The following is a 19129-nucleotide window of genomic DNA, read 5'->3' on the forward strand; positions in this document are numbered from 1 at the left end:
CAGATTTACAGTCTGATTTTTATTGTAGAAAAATATATTAAAACATATGAAAATAGAATACCATTTTGGGTATTTTAAGACCTTAGTGGATGAGTAATCAGATAAAAGTAAATAGAATCATTTTAGGTATCTCTTCTCCTGTTAATGCACTTTGTGCTGCTCAAATTGCTGCGTTCTAGAGTTTTTCCAGGGGTCTTAGAGCGATTGAAATTTCAGGTAGGTTACGAGACTTAATATATGTTTTTATGTAGTTATTCCTCTTTGTGTCTATTTTTGTGTCCTGTCTTCCCCTAGTATATTTTTAGATTTTCATTTTTAGTTAATATTTAAATTAATTCTGTTCTAGAATAGATTTTCATTCAGACAATGATACAGGCTTTTCTTCACAACTTCCATTCTGTCCAGGAAGCCTTTTTGCACTCTGAAGTTTGATCTGTAAAACCCTCAGGCAATTTCCATCTTGTAAAGCAAATGTCTGTCGTCTACTTTCAAAAACATCTTCTGGGCCAAACTTTCATCAAAACTCAGCATTGGGAATTCTTAGAGCTGTTAAATTGGTGAAGGAACATGTTTGTTTTTTCCTTAGCTGTTGCCTGCTAGGAACTCCCTCTGGTATTTCTGAACTGTCAGTACTTCTCAGGATTTTTTCTCGTAGATACTAATTCTCAGTGTATTCCATTTAACAGGGGTAGAAAAGAAATCAGAGGGGTTTTACTTAGTGAAGTGTTTTTTTCTCATCTCAAATTTCTATTTGGAATCAAACCTTATGTTTGCTAGTGTCTGCTAAATGAAGAACAATATAGTTCGTAATTTTTTATTGAAAATTTCTGAACTCCTGTAAATTGAGAGGTTAAATTTTTCTACAAGAAAACAGACTAATTTATTCTACATAAAAGAGTAGTTTTGAACTTCCTCACTTTCCTTCTCAGCCGTTTTCAGCATAATAGCTGTTGTGTATTACACTGAAAACACCCAATGCCTCCATCTGGGCATAGGCACCTTCCCTGTTTTCTTCTTGAGGGCAATAGTATGTCAATATGACCCTGTTGTCTCTTAGATCTTGGAAAGACTGTAGGAGTACAGTCTTTTTTCTGCCTCATTAAGGTACATTATTTTCAGTTTTACCTCTGGAGATGTGTGTAGTCAGGCCTGCCAGTTCAATTTTGGGGCAGAAATTTTGGTATGTGCAAGACCTTTTCAAGTCAGCTGTAACTTTTCTATTGTTAATTAGAACATCACAATTACTGGAAGTTCTTGCGGTCTTCCTCTTAGTCTTCTATACTCATGACCCCTCTAACTATTTCTTTTTTACTAGCCTTTCATTTCTTCTGTCTTTTTTTTTGCCCTTTTCTCTACACACGCCTCTGATTTTTACTGCTGTTGTTACTGTGTCATACAGGTAGGACCTCTAATACATATTATTAGGACTTCTTTAGATTTAGATAATGTCCCTACATGCTGCCTTTTTTTTTTTTTTTTGAGTGAGGCTCTGAGTTGATCAGGATCTGAATAAGAAGCAATTTAGGTAATGAAAAGAGATTAAGTGACATTAGTATAGTCAGACTTCACACAGTTGTCAAAGAGCCAAGTAGAGGGTAGAGGAGGAGTGCACTAGCATTATAAGGAGGAAAAAAAAGGCAGTCTTCCAAGTAGAAATACCCCATGCCACAGAAAGAGGAAATTATCCAGTGCATAGTTATTTTTCTGCAAACCAAGTAATTAGTCTTCAAAACAGAAGGTGGCATACCACAGCAGTTCATTTACTACAATTTAGTTGTATGAAGTTGTCCTCAACTGTGTGCTAAGTTCCCATCACTTCCATAGCCCACAGACATTCCTTCAGAGCACCTTGAATAGCATCTTGTTTAAGAGGTGGATCTGGTGAGTAGTCAATAAGATTCTCTAGCTGATGCATCTGCTCTTAAGGCAAAGACATTCCTTAAAAATATTTAAGGCAAATGAATGGTAGAATTACTAAAGTAATTATAGTATGATTTATTCAGTTTCCTGTCACAGTAAAAACATCACCAGGGAAAGAATGAAAACACAGAATAATGTAAACATGTATAAAAGAATGATTCCGTGGTATCAGTTCTGGTGATGGGCTGTCTTTGGTTTAATTGAGAAAAAACTTGGTATGAAATGGTGTGATAGTAATGTTGGCAGAATTCCAGAGAGACCCTTGGCTCTCGGGCATTTTCCGCTGTCCTCCTGCGTGGCAGAGAGATTCAGGCTATGGGGTAGTGTCTTGTCTAATCAGGGAGCTTAGGTTACCGTCCACCAGAGAGGCTACAAGAGTAGAATTCATAATTTAGAGGAAGAGCATCTTGTAAAATTTTGGGGTCAGAAGGCTTTGCACTCTTTGAATAAACTCAAGGTAATACTAAAATGAATTCCTAATACTCAGAAAAATTTAAGGCAAATTTTTCTGTTTTGGAGGTAGATACAGAGAAATCACATGGTAACACACCTTACAGCTGCATCTTACTTGGAGGTGGTTTCTGTCTGTCGCTGAGCTGAGTACTCTCTCAAGCTCTGGTAGCTCCCAGGGCAGCTTACGCTGTTCCCAAGGTAGGGATTGGCTTGTTTAGACAATCCAGGCTATTCTCAGGCTTTTGCTTCACCAGATGGGAAAGATTGTGACTTGGAGGAAGGTTTTGCTTGTATTCAGTTTTAGGCATTTTTTGTAACTCTCACTCCTGATTATTGATTCAGATAGCAGCTCATGTCTCAGTTGATGTCTCCAATGTTAACAGAGTCGTTGCTGAAACAGCTGAAATACTTGATTTTTAATGATGCCTTTGGAATGCCTCTTCCTCCTGGCTGGACTTAGGAAGTCTTAATACTCACATGATTGTAAACAGAATCCTTCTTTGTCAAGACAAAACATAGTCAGGAACTTAAGGGTTTTTTTTTCCTAATTGTTATAGGGCGCTTAACCTGTTGTGAATTAATTCTTTTAATCTGATTGGCAAGATAATTTAAGCAATTGAGCTGTCCTACAGTTTTAACTGCAGCACATAATATTTTACAGCGTATGTTATAAATCATGTTTTACACAAAGATAGGGTGGAATAATAAATGTGGACCATTTAAGCCAACAGGTTTTTTTGGAATATGCGACACACATACGACTTTCTGAAATAACCTGCAAGTAGCTGTCACCTGAATAAACCTCAAAGTAAGATCCAGCCAGCAATCCTTGGTGAGATACACATGAAACTATAGTAAGACAGTCTGAGGAAGGAAAGAATCCAATGGGAAGGGTGGACTGGAAAGAATATACAAGGTAGTATCTCCAGGTTTTAGGTTACTATGGAAGAGTCTGAGGAGTAGGAATTCTTGAACATGGGAAAGAGATGCTCTACTGCTCAGGAAGGCGCGTATTACTTAACCCCAAAACAACAAAAAGTCTCATAGATCAGTACAGTCATGGTTGTCTTGTGTGATTTTATTGAAGACTTACTGTTAGAACTCACATTTATCATACTGAATCACAACGAATCCTGGCAATATGAATACTAATCATGAAGATGTTTAGAGTGCAAATCTACATTTTGATATATGTTCAGAGGTAATTATAAGATTTGTAGCCTTCATGGAATTCTTTCTTCATATTCTATTCAGGTCCAGCTAGCCATCAGATATTTTTGAGGCCTATCTTGGATTTTCTGGATTGGAAATACGAAGTATCAATTCTGGGATTCTTTCCAAAATACGGGGAAGTTGTCAGGCAATAGTTTTGAGCCTATTTTTAAAGACGGGAATGGAAGATTCTTTTTCATAGTCTAGATAGCCCATATTTTCTTAATTACTTAATCAGAATACTCATATTCTGGATCAAATATTTGTGAAATGGCCAGATGAGCATTTGCAGTTGTGCTAGCTAACTCTGTCAAGGGAAATTAAAATGCACTATAAATATTACTTGAGACAAACCTTTGTGGCAAGGTTGGAATGAAAGGACTCATCTACCCTTTCAAGAGTACATTTGGTTCCAGACGAATGTTAGGTTTGTTGGAAAGGAGTACATTCAGAAACTGTTATTTTCAACTGCAAGACGTTATTCACAGCTCAGAAATCATCTCTCGTGCAAATAGAATTTTCTCACTAAAATAGATTTGTAGTAGACAGAAAAGAATGTCAACCGATTCATTTCTAATAGCTCATCCACTTTCTACTTCCTTTGAAACTTCTTTCAGAATGTGCTGAAATAGAAGTGAACTTAGAAAAACTCCTACTCACGCTGTCCCTATAAGCAGCATAGTACCTGGTGCATCTTTAAAAATTTATCATTATTGGATCTTTCCAGATTTTCATATGCCACAATTTCCACAGATGTGTACTTATTTCTTTCGAATCACAGTCGTCCATACTATGTTCTTTATTAGCAGTTAATCGCTTTATTTTGCAATGGAGGACTTGAGTTTTAGGATATTTCTAAAATTTCTAAAAATGGAAGAATCTTCTCTTGATGTAAAAATGAATCAAAGTATTCAAAATAGGGTAAGCATTATCTGTGATGCCTGCAGACATGAAGGAAATAGGTTTTCTTTTCCAAAGTTACTGAATATCAAGAACTGGGGAGGGGTCTGGGGGGGCAACCCCCACCCCCCGCAATTCTTACGCAAATATGAGAGGCAGGGAAATACAAATTTCCTTCATTTTTCCAGGAAGATTTCTTACCTAAATGAGTTCTGCTAACATGCCTTTCTTCCAATTAGAATTTCAATAGTTCAGTGGTCCCCCAGTATTTTGAAGTTATTCTGTGTGGAGAAATGTTAGGAAATGATTCTATATTTTTAAGTGTAGTCCACTTCTAAATATTGTATGCTGTAAGGCTAATGCGGGAAGGGGTTTTTTATGCCTAATTTTAATGCCTTGTAGAAGGCTAGGCTGTCAGTCTCATTATAATTTTACATAACAAAGTGTATGGACAATATCTTTTATATATTTGGATGTATTTTCAGAGCTTGCTGGACTACACCTCACCGAGTTATCCCTGAAGGATAAAAGGGACCAGTAGCTCCTTCTTACATAAATATTTGTGGAGAATGTTTCAGCAAATTTTAACTTCATGTTTTTGAAGTTTTCACTGCTGCCAGTTAAGTTTATTGTAAAGAATACATACATTAGCTATTGGCTATATTTCTGTACTGTGACACTTTTTTTACAAATCACTTTTTAACGATAATTTTTAAAAAATTTACAAATTTTTTCTCAATTGTGAAATAAATTTATAATTATGGAGTGAAATTTTGATTACTTCCTTCTCAACGTTTACAAAATTGTGAGACTTTTTACCATGTCATTTCAGATTAATGGAATCACGATAGCTTCTCACTGCTATTACCTGGCTTCATAATATCTATCAAAACCCAGTATTGGTTAGCTGGAGGGGTTTTTAAAATCTGTGATTCACATTAGGTAGAAGGCTAATTTTCTTGTGACTCTTCTTTGTATCATTGTTATTTAAGTAGTTTTGTGGTAGGAAAATACGTTATTACACTACTCTTTGGAAAATTGTCCACTGAAAATTTGAATAAAATGCTTGTCTCTTATTCTTTATATCTAGTTGATTCTTCCTGCATTCCTTATTTATTTATCTCCTATGCTTATCTTCTGTGAGTAATGGGACACCCGTGTAGCTTTGCTTGCTCTTGTGCGCTCTCCTTTTTTTGTTTCCCTTGGAAAATGTGGATCTGGTTTGTTTTACTTGCTGCATCTTCCTGCTGAGTATTTTCATATAGCCCCTCTGAATGTTCAATTATGTTTATGTTGAAAATCTCTTAATCATCCTCCGTTTAAGCTGTAACACATTTTCAAAGCAAAGTCTTTCCTGCCTGGCTCTTAGCAAACTGTTTACATACAGTGTTAGATGTTGGCATCAAGGAAAACAACTTTATTTTGCAGTAACTGTATCATCAAGTGTTAGCTTGTGATGAAGCATGAAGTAAATGCCTATATCTTCATTTTGTTTAGCTGTGCTTTTTGTTCTGCTTTGCTGAATAGGTAATTGCCTATTACTGCATGTAGTACATCTTCCTTTCTAGTAATAGTTTGCTTTTGTGCTATTCTGCTTTATTATTATAAATACATAAAATTATTTAATGTGCATTTTTTTTAAACCAGAATCAAGACTTGAAGGCTGGCTTTCAATACCAAACAAAGGAAATATAAAGCGGCATGGCTGGAAGAAACAGGTACAAATGGGTTTTTTTTCTTCCTCAACTCCCTTGGAAAGTTTTTTAGGCATACGGTGAATTGGTTTTACAGCTTACTTTTAAGAAGCAAACAAAATTAGAGTAAATTAGTGTGTATACATTACTTCATTGAAGAGAAAAAAAAATCCAATAAGAAAATTCAAGTTCAGTATGAAATCTGCAGTAATAACATTGTGCAAACGGGTGGGTGAGGAAATGCTTTACAGTGGGCATCTTGGAATGATTAAAAATCCCATTTCTCCTTTGAGTAAGCTTCTTTATAATCCTGTTACTGAAAAATAAGCTCTTTGTGCAACTTGACAGCAGGGAGTAGAGAATACCACACATGTTCTGAAGGCCATGGAAGAGTGCATCACACTATAACTTGCCACACCATGATTTCCAAGGACATTTCCGTCTCCCTTACTTTTAAAATGGTCGGTCTCTCTTGAACTGGTTTACTCTCAGAAACTGGACCTCTGTGCTGGAATTCCCACTCTAAACAAAGCAGTATTGTTTTGCCTCTGCAGAGGTTATGATCTGGTTCTTTGAAACTTCTAATGTTCAAATTGAGATGCCTAGAAGCTTGGAACCAGTTTCTGATTGTTTTCGGGCTTTCAAGTTCTCCTCTTTGAACATCCTTTAGTATAACAAATTGCAAAAGCTAACATGGTCACTAGAATTTTGTAAATTTTGCAAGCAATTTGTATGAAATAATTGCCCTGCATCTTCCTTACTTATATTCAAAGACCATTATTGGAAATTACTCAGTTTATTCATGACACTTGCAGCATAACTTCCTGATTCCTGCTGAAAGATCCTTCTCAGATGCTCCTGTCTACATTCACATTCTACAAGTGTTAGAAGTAGTTCCTACAAAATTTAAAGGAGAAGTATTTAATTCCTGGCAAAGAAGCACTGAGGTGTTTGTATTGGGCCTTTAGCTGCTGAACTCCTTTGAAGTACTCCATTTTTCAGTTGGCTAACATGACCTCCTTTATACAGCCCAAGTGTTTTGGGTTCCAGACCTGCCTATTTTTACATCAATATCAGACCTTCTTGGTGATGTGTCTGTAAGTTAAAACCGCTACCTATTCTAGCTTGCAGAGAGCGAGTGTTAAGCTCTGCCCTATTTCAACTAATGGCTGCTTAGAGTATTCTCCCAGACCCTCAGATGAGAGGCAATGCAAACAAATGCCATATTGAAAATGCTTGCTTACCACAGTTTGGAACCTGGGGTTTGCTACAGATACCTCAAATGCTTTTCAGTTGGTTTCTGGTCTCTTTGCATTTTACTTTGTCTCCCTATTAGCAGAACTGCAGAAAATCTACAGGGCAAGGTCAAGAATGTTCCTGGTGCCATATTTGAGTCAAACACCAATAGCGTTTGAATGTTCTTCATGTGTCTCATGAAACACACCTATTTGTAAATCTATTCCATAACTTGTTCTGTTTGATAGCTAAGGCTGCTTGACTCCTGTTGTTCCAGAATTGATTCTCCAGGTTGCTGTCAGACTTCGGGCAGTGTCCGTGAATGGAAGTGACTGTGCCTAGGCACAAGTCATGTAGCTTTATTCTGCTCCGGATTGTCTAAAATACTGCATCATTTTCCTGTCAAAATACCTCCTGAAGACTTTTCTGGTTGTCTTCTAGAAACGGAGATTATTCTTGCATCCTCTGATGATGAAAATTTTAAACTTCTGATAAATGCAGCTTCTCCAGTGAAAGACGCTATCTGAGCTCCTTTAGGCGTGCCCAGTATAGGCATACTTAGTTCCCTCAAGATATGTTAGGCAGTACACCATTCATACTTTCCTCGTTTGAATAACAGTTCTTGCACTTTGAAGGAATTTGAACTACAGATGGATGCCTCTGTCATAAAATGAGTCATGCTGATAAGATTCCTTAAACTAGCTGAGGTTCAAACCAGTGAGATGCAGTAGTGAGGGGCCATGTTGACTTATATGTGTATTCTGTTGGCTGAACTGTATTGCATCTGAAACAAGCTGGCTTGTAGTCAGCCTCCTCAGGTGTTTCTGTTCCAAATTCTCCTGTGCTTTCAGTTTTGGGCTTGGTGGGAGGTATGCAACCTGAAATATAGGCATGGCCAGATTAAATTAAAGGAAAAGCAAAACTGCATTAGCAGTGCAATTGGATTGATGTCCGAGTTGTTATAACTTAAGCTGCTGCATTTCTGACTCAAATGTCAGTAGCACTGATGTTTTTGCCCCGTGCCCTCTGAGTCATTTAGCTTAAGTTAGAAAGGGGTGAGTGTGGAAAACTCATTTGAGAAGAAACAGTTGAGTTATACCTCAAGCTAACACTAAAATGGGTTAGCCATATCTGGAACATCATTTCATCCCAAGTGGAGATGATGATAAAAATATCCTTCAAAAACCACTGTAGAACAGAACTACTGTCAGAAGATTTTTTTTTTATGTTCACAACAGGATATTGAGGCCGTTGTACGTAACTTCTCTTTTGTGAGGTTAAATTGTTCTTTCCCCAAGACTTGTATACAGTGTGATAACTGAATTCTATTGCAGTCAGAATTTGCATTTGTTATAGTAGTCATCTTAAGGCCTTGCTCTTGTCTGTGAAAGGCAGAGGTGCATACTTCAAAGACAAAGAAGGCATTAGCTTTCTGTTGAAGTAGATCAAAGGAATTCAAGCACAGACTCTTTTTCTTCAGGGGGGAAAATCACAAGAGGCTCATACCATTACAACTCAGTACCTATTCAAGTTGATCAGGCTTTCTATTAAGAATCCTGACTGAGGGGCTGAAAGCCCTTTTAGTCAGGGGGAAAAACACCCTTTGTGGCTTTTTTAGATACATTTCAGTAATTGAGATGTACAACAGTAGCATGCAGCTTGCGCAACACATTTTTAAAACACTATTCTGTAAACTTAAGGTAACTTTCATATTTAGGTTTTGAGGTCAGACTTAGTCCTGCGTAATAAGGAGGTTGAACCTCCTCTTGTAGGAGGAGTAAACACCATTTACTTAAATTGTCAGTATCTGCATCGTGCAGAAACCCATTCAATTACCTACCAGTAATTGGAATTCAAGATGAACTGTTTGTGTATTCACTCTCTTGCTTTTCTGTCCTTTCCCTTGCTTCTGGGTCATATTATACCTGAATCTGGAGCTCAATATAGACAGAGCAGTCAGTCTACCTCTTTTTAATCCTCTCTAGTACCTCGTACCTTTTAATACGTTGTTTCTAAAACATGAAACTGCAGGGGAGAGAACTGCCACAGCTGTCACTGAGCTTATGCTTATGGACAGTTTTAGCAAAGAGGTTGGACTGGCAGCACCCAGTGAAGAGCAACAGGCAGTGAATTCTACAGGCTTGAACTCACTAGGAAGTGTTTAGGTTAGCGGTGTTAGATCTTAACTGGCCTGTGGGTTACAAAACTTTTTTTCTGAGCAGCTTGCTTTGTTTTTCCTGTCATACAAACAAATGTTTATAATTCTGTGATTGTGAGCAGCACTGGAAGGGTGTCTGTGTACTTTAGGTTGAGGACAACATCCGTGGGCTTTTTGGGGCGGGGGAGTGGACGCTGCAGTCATACTCAGCATTTGGGAATTCTCTTGGAAATGGGGCCTGCAGTCCACTCCTGCTCTAAAACTCACAGTGCCTTCCCAGTAGCTCTTGCTTATTCCCCAGAATCCCATGCATTCTGGAGTACTCCACTTTTTCAGTGGCATGGGATAGGTATAATAATATGCAGATTTTGAGCAAGAACTTTTAAAACACTTGGGGGAAAAAAATAATCAACACATTACCAAATGTTTCTGTTCTTTAACATCTCTACCACTCTGAAAGAGACTGTGTGGTTTGACCTTTAAAGTCACACATAGCAAAAGAATGGCCATTTCTTTTCTCCTCCTCTGCAAACCTTTCCCTTACTGTCTCAGTGTATTCCTAGATTTGGAATGTATACCAGACCTCTGTTTCTGCTGATTCATTTTGGCTCTTTATTTTACCAGTCCATTAAATTGAAAGTGTAGGAAATAGCTGGAGCTGTGAGCATCTCTTTTAGCCTACCAGTAGTTTGGTGCGAAGTACCAGTGAGTCCTGCAGGTCTCTAGAACTAGAGAAGTTGTTTACAACTTTACCAATAAGTGATAGATGCTGCACTCCAGTAATTTTCATAGTAACATGCCAGTAGCAAGTGAAATTTGTGAGTTTGTGTACAGATAGACTTCCAGAGTCATCACAAGCATTTTAGGGTGCTCCAGTGACAATACACAGTCACTGCAGCCTGTAGCATTGCACAGCTGTCAGTAGTATAGCTGCCTGCGTGATGATTTAAATATCTCCTGATATTAGTTTAAAAACCTTAATATACTCAGGCTTTTTATGTGCATATGGGAGTACAGTAGGATAAATGTTGCTTTTTAAAATGCAATTTTAACTTGTTTTTACCCTTTCTTTCTCCAGTATGTTGTGGTGAGCAGTAAGAAGATACTGTTCTACAATGATGAAAAGGACAAGGACCAGTCTAATCCATCCATGGTACTAGATATAGAGTAAGTAAAGTTACTGTTAGTTTTGGATACAAATTGGCAAAAGAGCATTGTGTGTGAGATAACTGATAACAAATCTAGAAGTTTGGAATCAAAATTCCATAAATAATTTTTAATTTCCCATACTAGTTGGAAAATGTCTGTTTATCTGTATTTCAGGGTGCTGTGAACAGAAGATACTACTTTTTTTTTTGTGCTACTATTGCTAAAAGTTAGAGAAAAAGTTAAATACACAATAGTGTGGCACTGTCTGTAGTGACTGGTCTGAATTTACAGAAATGAAGAGCCTCTTCTTGTTATGACAGATAAGGGTCAGAGAGAGTGGAACCTTCGTACTGTGCTATCTCTTTTTATGATTCAGTGTAATGACTGAAGCTGTTGCTTCAACAGCTGCTTTCTAAAGCAGGGCATGATAGTTGTGGGGTAGATAGGGAACTGGCTGTCTGATTTTTAGGTCTCATCACCTTGCCTCATACCTTTTTCTTGCTGTCTGAGAAAGGATCAGTGTCGATCAAGCCCAAAGCATTTTTAACTTTTCCAGATGGTTTCTGTTTAGAGTGACAAAATAAATGGTGATCCCTTTACATTGGTTATACATGAGGAAATTTGTGTCAAATATCACTGAAGCCCATCACCGATACATGACCGAGTGTGATGTTTGAACAGCTGATCGACATTATGGGACCTTACAGAGTAGTAATTGAAAAAAGGTTTTAAAATTCATGAATAGGTCTATCAGTGACTAACAGTGGTCTGGAAGGAATCTCTAACTCAGGAAGTGCTTAAGCTGCCAATTGCTTGTAACCAGGAAAAGAGTTATTTTCTCTTTGAGCTGTTTCTTACTCTCTTTTCATAAACATCTGTTACGACAACTGTTGAAAACAGGATGTTGGGATAGATGGACTTACAGTCTTGACCCAGTATAAGATGATGTGTGTTCTAATTTTAATAGCATTTTCACCAGCTGGTGCCCCAGATTGCCTTTTGTGATTTTCTGGCATTGATTGTTTATCAACTGATAACATGATTTAGTAAAAAAATGAGTGAGTAGTACTATACTATATATGGTTACTTCCATCCAGGCATATCAATAAGCTTTTCTAGCAATAATCAGTTAGACTTCCTGGTGTTCTGAGGAAGAATTTGAAAGCCTTTTTCACAGGTAAATTTGCCACGATGGATCTTGAACCCATTGTAAGATAACCCTCTTTCCATGCTATGAAATGTTTTGGTCTTACTTGGGTAGACAAGATCTATATGGTTTATGAATTAATTCCTAAAATCATATTGCAGCCTTGAAGTATATCGTATTGCTTGCATAAACAAGCTTTATAAGAACTTCAAAGCACTTTGATAATTGTTTTAAAAACATACATAGCCTTTTAGCATTTTCTGATTCATGTTTCTTCTAATCTAGTAAGCTGTTCCATGTCAGGCCTGTAACTCAAGGAGATGTATATAGAGCTGAAACTGAAGAAATTCCTAAAATATTCCAGGTAAAAAGAAGTGTATTTTCATTTCTATTTAACTCTCTTGAAAAAGTTTGGCGGCTTCTTTGAAAAGTATATAAAAATACGTCGTGCTTCAACAATAACACAGCAGTATTCTTTTTCAGATTCTCTATGCTAATGAGGGGGAATGCAGGAAGGATTTGGAGGTAGAACCAGTACAGCCGGCAGAGAAGACAAATTTTCTAAATCACAAAGGCCATGAATTTATTCCAACGTTATACCACTTTCCAGCCAACTGTGAGGCCTGTGCCAAACCTCTTTGGCATGTCTTTAAACCCCCTGCTGCCCTAGAATGTCGAAGATGCCATGTGAAGTGCCATAGAGACCACTTGGATAAAAAGGAGGAATTAATTGCACCATGCAAAGGTATACTCGTGTTTTTTTGCGTTCTGTGTTTTCTGCATGTTTAGCCAGACCTGCTAAAGTATCGAACGCGAATAAAAGCACTTTAGTTTAAAAGTTTTCTACTTTTTAGTTTTATGATTTTAGATGTGAAAGGTGCAATTAAAATAATAGGCTGTTAACACTGCTTGTGAACAGGCAGCTGTGGCAAGCCTCTGTATGGAGGCCTTTGATGGTGTAACTGATGTGGCTCTGCTGAGGGCCCTGAGAGCACAAGAGTCCTTAGAGGTTTGTGCCCAAGCACTGGGCAGCTCCTTGGTTCCCAGACCATTCTCTCCCTTGTACATGGCCCACATTACGGACAATGCAGTGGCCGCATCACCAAGCTGTGCTAAGACCCTGAAGAGCGGTTCTTCAGCCACTTCATGGGTTGGAGTGAAGGCTTCCTCTCTGTGCTCCTGTGAAGCGGAGTATTTGGGGTATGTACTCTGGAGATCAGCCATAAGGCACCCACACAACTTTCCAGCTTATTAAGACTGCAATTAGTGTAAGTTTTCTCATTTCTTGAATATTAATGTTAGAATCAAGAATCTTAATGCAGAGCGGCAAATGTTGAAAGAAACTATATTCATAATTTCCCGTGCTGTTTGTTGTCTTCCAAAAATATATAAATAATTCCAATACAAGTATGTATACAGGTGACATTGCTCTTTCCAGTGGCACACCTGGTATGTCATAATTCTTATTTTGATAACAAGTCCTAATTTTCACTGAATCCTCTTCCTCCTTTTCCTTATAGTGAGTTACGATGTAACTTCAGCAAGAGATATGTTGTTACTGGCATCCTGTCAAGATGAACAGAAGAAGTGGGTGACTCATTTAGTAAAGAAGATCCCTAAGACACCACCATCTACTTTTGTTCGTGCTTCTCCTAGAACTATGTCTACAAGATCCTCAGCAAATCAGTCATTCCGAAAAGTTGTTAAAAATACTTCTGGAAAAACTAGGTGAGAAACTACAAAAGCTACGGATTTTTTAACTAAAAAAATCTCTGTTTATAAATCTTTATTTAATGTGAAATTGTGAAATAATTCCATATTTATGACTGTTGAACTGCTGATCTAAATCTTTGCTCAAATCCTGAAGGAAGGAACAGACAGAATTCTCCTGCTATTGTAGTAAATTTATCAGTCCTTCGCATTTGGAAAGGTACTGTAGAGATAGCAGTGCCTGGCATGCCAATGCATGTGAGGGAGCTGGTTGCATTTTTTCCTGTTTAAAGGCAAGGCTTAGTAGATACATCAGCAACGGCATTTAACTGCAAGGATGATCCACATAGTCATTCATGGATTGATTGATTGAGCTTGCGTAAGCTAGAAGTCTTCTGCAAATGGGCATGAAATGAGAAACTTACAGATTCTCAAGTCTGTTGTTACACCATTTCTTTTGGTGTGAGGCAGCTTAAGTATTAATTCAATTCTTTCTCCCTGTTTGCTTATTCCCTGTCTTCTCCTATCCCAGCAGTTGTTCTTGTAAGCTGTTTGTGACCCTGTGCATTAACCAGGGCAAGATTTAAAATAGGCTTTTTTAATGCTAGGTTACTGTAAGCTGATTTTTAACCTGCATTAGCTTCCTCATACAGTATGTGTGTTCCTTTCCCCCAGAATAACTGATTGGGTCGACAGTATGAGGTGGAAACTACTGTCTCAGTAGGGAAAGAGTCTTCCTAGGTTGGCAGTGCTACCAAAATAAATGTCCTGCAAACATTCCTTGCATGAAGTGCAATAAAAGCAAACTTGTGGATGTAAAGAGACATTGGGTATATCATGAAACATCCTCCTGCAGAGGAGAGTAGGGAAAAAAATCTGAAAGATACAAAGGGTGCTGATTTTTCTTGTCCCCATAATTAACACTAAAACATAAGTGATTGTAGTTTTGAGATACTAATATATTCAGTGAAGAAGGCCCTCAAGATAATCTCATCCAGGAAAATTACTTTAGGCCTCGAATACAAAGCTGTTAATATAAAAAAAACAGTGATGTTGCAGGCATTATTGTGTTAGAGTTAATAATCAATGCAACAGCACGAGGAGAAGGACATAAAAAGAAATCTGTGACCAGCAGTTAAGAACACGTAGCTGTGCTAGAGTATTTGGGGAGAAGCCATATTCATAAACACTGAACAAAGTCTCAGTTTGCCAGTTACAGTTCAAATGGCGGGAACATAACTGAATCATGATGCAATTTTACATTTTTCAACACTGGTGCTTAAGCAAGCTTAAGTTGTGAAACACTGAAACACTTATGATTTGTGGGGAGATTTCCTGGAGGTGGGCAGTTTTTCCTTACAGTCTTCACTGTAAAAATCAGTTGAAAACAAGGGTGAGTGCAGTGGAAAAGCGCACAGTGATAAACCTGAGTTAAGAAAAATTACTGTAAAATCAGTTTGCTTACTTAATAGTAGCATCTTCAGTATTGTACCAAATAAAGACAAATCAGTAATTGCTAATTTCAGTGGGTTTCAGTCATGTTTGTTAGGTACTTATGTGGTGTGTACTTGTACAACAGAATCTTGTTAAACTGTTTGTCTTGGGAGAAATGGACATTTTGTAGACAACTTCCAAAAGCTTTTATAAAGCTTCACAGTGTTTCCAAACTTATTTTTCCTTCAGTCCTCAATTTTCCAAGATTTACTGAAAAATGTTAAACCCCTCTATAGGCTTTTAAGACTTTTGGTAAAATAGGCATCACTAATAGCTGTTGTTTAACGTAGTCTTTTTATTTACAATAGGACTGTTGAAGAAGTACTCCTGTGGTTGAGAAAAATAGGAAGTGCTTTTATGTATCGTATGATACATTTATTTGAACAATAATCAGGATTCTAGAGACTAGTTACTAAAGGCAGACCTTTAAACAGGCAGATAAAGATAACAGAGGTACTTAGAAATGGTTAAAGGGCTCTGTTACTGATTAGTAAGATTTTTCAGTGAGTCCTGGAGCACCTAAGACTGAAAGAAAAAGCATATCGTGTTGATGCTAAAAGGATTAGGTGGAATGATTTTGATACTGAATGGTCATCCCACAATAAATTCTGGGGGAAAAAACCCCAGAACTGATAATGTAAAATTCATTAATCCAGTTTTAAAAGAGTTTTTAAAATGCGACACTGAAATAATGCTAGTCAACATTGCTTACCCAAAAAGATGCCAAATTAACTGAGAATCTTTTGATGAGGTAGCATTCTTGGACAGTAAAAAAACCCCAAAACAACCAACTCCCCCAAACCCAACCAACCAGCCAATGGGGTTAGAAAGAATTATTTTAATATACCATTTGCATGCATCTTTAAGCTGTATTAACTGGAATAATCTAAAACAACACTTGGAAGATCATAGTCCTGATCATACGTTTTAGAAATCATCCTCTGTTATTGAGTATACAGATTCTTCCCTCCCCCTTGCCAAACCTTACCTATGTAGAGTTCACTTTGTAAAGATAGTGCATGCTTCTTTATTTCACATTGTGATATTTAGAGTTGTAGACTTTCTTTTCCAAAAGACTGTTTGAATTGTATTCTGAGTGTGCTTTCCTTTCCATTTGTCCTTGCGAGGTCCTCTGGTAGCTGTAATAACCAGATTTTTTTTAAGTTCTGTTGCAATGTTTGTTTCCCATTTTTGGGAGGGTCTTCAGATGAGCTATACTGCAGTTACTGTGATACACCTCATGCTAGGGTGTGAAGGGGATATTTGCATCTGTACGCACACGCAGAATTTAAAAAAAAAAAGGGAGGAGGTTAAAAACCTACTATAGACAAAACAGCTCTGGTATTCAGATGTCTCATAGCTGTTAGCTTTTCAATAGATTTTTTTTTTTAGCATAACCATGTGATTTCTCAAGTTTTTCATTTCAAGATCTTAACTTTTTTCCAAGTGTTTTAGAGCTAATTGGAAAAGCACAGAAACTGTCATCCATACTCTTTTATGGGAGGAAATCCATTTTCTTAATTCATTGACTCTTTTTCACTCTGTCTTAATAGAAATGCTGGTTTGGGGTTGCCTTTAGCAAGAACAAGTTTGCAGCTAATCTCTTGCAGAATGAACAGATTTACATATTTGAAAAATTACAGTAGCTCTTAAAGGAATGGGTCTGTTTGGGGAGATCAGTTATTCAGACAATTTCTGTTATTAATCCTGTTGGCATTTGTCGTGTGAGAGTGTTAAGAGAATCGTAGAAATATGCAAGTAGTAAATAGGAACTTTTTTTAAAATGAGAAACACCATCTTTAAAGCTGTTTTTTTAAGATCCTAGAGATACTGTGAGCCTAATATCTCACCAGCACCAGAAGGAGGAGAGCTGCACGTCCCTGCACTTTATCTTGTGTCAGCTCATGCTTCACAGAGTACCACAGTAAACTGATATATTTTCCAGCAGAGAATTAATCCAGGAATGTTTTCACTAAAGAAAAGCCAAAAAATCCAAAGCGTATCAACAAAAAAACCCCAACCCTAACCCCACAAAAGAAAAGCGTGTGGTTTTCTGTTGGGTTAGGAAGTTGCAGTGGTTCATTGAAGAGTCCAGAAAGCACCAGATCTGTCTGAAGAATGGAAGGACGAAGGGTAAAGATGGTCGTCTTGCACTAGTTGAAGAATCAGGTTGGATCAGCTGTTCAGAATACTGGAGTCTTGCATTTTCTCCATCTGCCCTAGTGTACAGCCTCTGTTCACACCTTTCTCCATCACCCAATGAGATCTTCCAGGTTCTTGGGAAGAAATAAAGCTCTTAAGTTTTCTGGCAATTGAGAAGTTAATACCCGCGTGGTATCTTATCTCTTTAACTTCTTGAATTTTTCTAACAGACTGTGATGTGAATCAAACAGTTAACATTTATGTTACTCTTCTAGACTGAGCCCAAATCCATCAGTGAGTTTGATGACATAATTGATATTTGACCTTAGAAATCTTGCTTCTTAATGATGTTTAATACTGACGTAGCTTCTTAGAACGTATAATTAATTTACAGCACACTCTGTTTTAACACTGCATATTGTAGGCACCAAATATGGAGGAAGAAGCATATTAAGCATAAGCAATTTAGAGAGGCACAGTACTTGACCAGCAAGAGTGCTAGGTATGTGCGTGCTGCCGGCCTGTCGTGCTGCATGGAGATGTGCTCAGGAGGCAGGTGGGGAGCCCCTGCACCTTGCTGATGCTTGAGGAGCTGCTCGGGCGGCTTTGTGGCGCGCTCTGTCCCCATCAGACGGCTGCCACTGGGTTGACTGGAATGTAGTGGGGCTTGCGTGGCACCTGCAGAGCAATGCGAGCGAACAATGAAAAGATTCAGAGTTACACTGAGCAAATAAGCATTTGAAAAAGGTCAGATAGGAATTTCTCTTTGAAGCTATTCTGCTGTGGATGTTTTTGTGACTTTCTCAGACAAATTTGATGTTAGTTGTGTCTATGAACTAGACAATCACTGCTGTGATGTAGTATGGCTAACCTGTGCCCTGATATCACTACATATTCCATCCTGTATGTTTAGAAAGAGGAGGCATTGGATTTATTTTAGGAAAATTCACTTCTGATGTACCAGATGTTTAAATTTAGATTATTAAATAATTTACAATGGATCTTATATACTGAACACTTAACTGGTGATTGCACAGTGGCTGAGCTAATCTGACAGCCTGTTGCTACTTAAGGGGGAGGATTTTCTCTCTCTGTCTTCCTTCCCAGCTCTTCTGTCACTGGTAAGTGCTTGAAATGATCCATTTTGGACCCTTCCATGAAGGTCCACAATTCAGTTTCCTGACTATCAAAAAAATGTAGACTGACTTTGCTGAGCTAGTGAGTGGGATCAGCCCGCTGAGAAGTGCGGTGATCTGAGGACAGGCAAGTAGGAGGGTGCTCCCCTTGGGGCAGGTAGGTGATAAAGTGGGAGGAACAGTGGGCCCTTTTCCTTTCAGGAGGCAGCCAGTTGTTAGATCAGCTTCTCTGGACTCAAGACACTGCACCCTGCAGTTGTCATCCTGACCCCTTTACCTAGATGTGGGAGTAAGAGAAGCAGTGATGATTTTTATGGGATATACATGTTTAGCTTTTACTAAGTATCTGAAAATTGTTCTCTTGTCAGACAATATAGCAGAACTTGATCTCGGTCATGGAGTCCTACCATGTAAGCACGCATTAACTATTTTGTCGAATGGATACAGACTTTAACGCATGCTTTAAGACATTTCAGTACATTTCCTTTAGGGGCTGATCCACCTTTCTTTGCAGTTGGTAGGCAGCACTTCATTGATTTCATGGAGAAGTGTATCAGACCCATTAAAAGGAGCTTCACGTATAAGTTCATCTCAAGTTCTATTCCTCATTTTAATAAGTTATCACTTATTAAATAGGATCACTAGTAAATAGGAATCAGAACTTCATGATGAACTTGCCAGCATCTGCAGTACTGCTTCTGGAACTGAAACTACACTTCATAGTTTATAGTATGCTAATTTATACACATTGGATCAACACAGTTGAGGTGTTTTGTTT

At 37.9% G+C, this 19129-nt stretch overlaps 1 protein-coding gene across 2 annotated transcripts in view; it reads left to right on the top strand.

The window, feature by feature from the left end:
- ROCK1 (Rho associated coiled-coil containing protein kinase 1) overlaps window positions 1-19129 on the top strand; it is a 92549-nt gene that overhangs the window by 71499 nt on the left and 1921 nt on the right. Inside the window, exons 28-33 of one of the 2 annotated variants that reach the window (XM_076329875.1) lie at window positions 6133-6203; window positions 10652-10740; window positions 12155-12233; window positions 12353-12614; window positions 13390-13597; window positions 17640-18936. In XM_076329875.1, coding sequence (XP_076185990.1) covers window positions 6133-6203; window positions 10652-10740; window positions 12155-12233; window positions 12353-12614; window positions 13390-13597; window positions 17640-17796 — 866 coding nt within the window. In that variant the 3' untranslated portion in view covers window positions 17797-18936. Of the gene's footprint in view, window positions 1-6132; window positions 6204-10651; window positions 10741-12154; window positions 12234-12352; window positions 12615-13389; window positions 13598-17639; window positions 18937-19129 lie in introns of those variants that run through there. The other variant, XM_076329874.1, reaches the window with a different exon arrangement.

This window comes from Aptenodytes patagonicus, chromosome 2, assembly GCF_965638725.1.
Source record: "Aptenodytes patagonicus chromosome 2, bAptPat1.pri.cur, whole genome shotgun sequence".
In the NCBI taxonomy this organism is placed as follows: domain Eukaryota; kingdom Metazoa; phylum Chordata; class Aves; order Sphenisciformes; family Spheniscidae; genus Aptenodytes; species Aptenodytes patagonicus.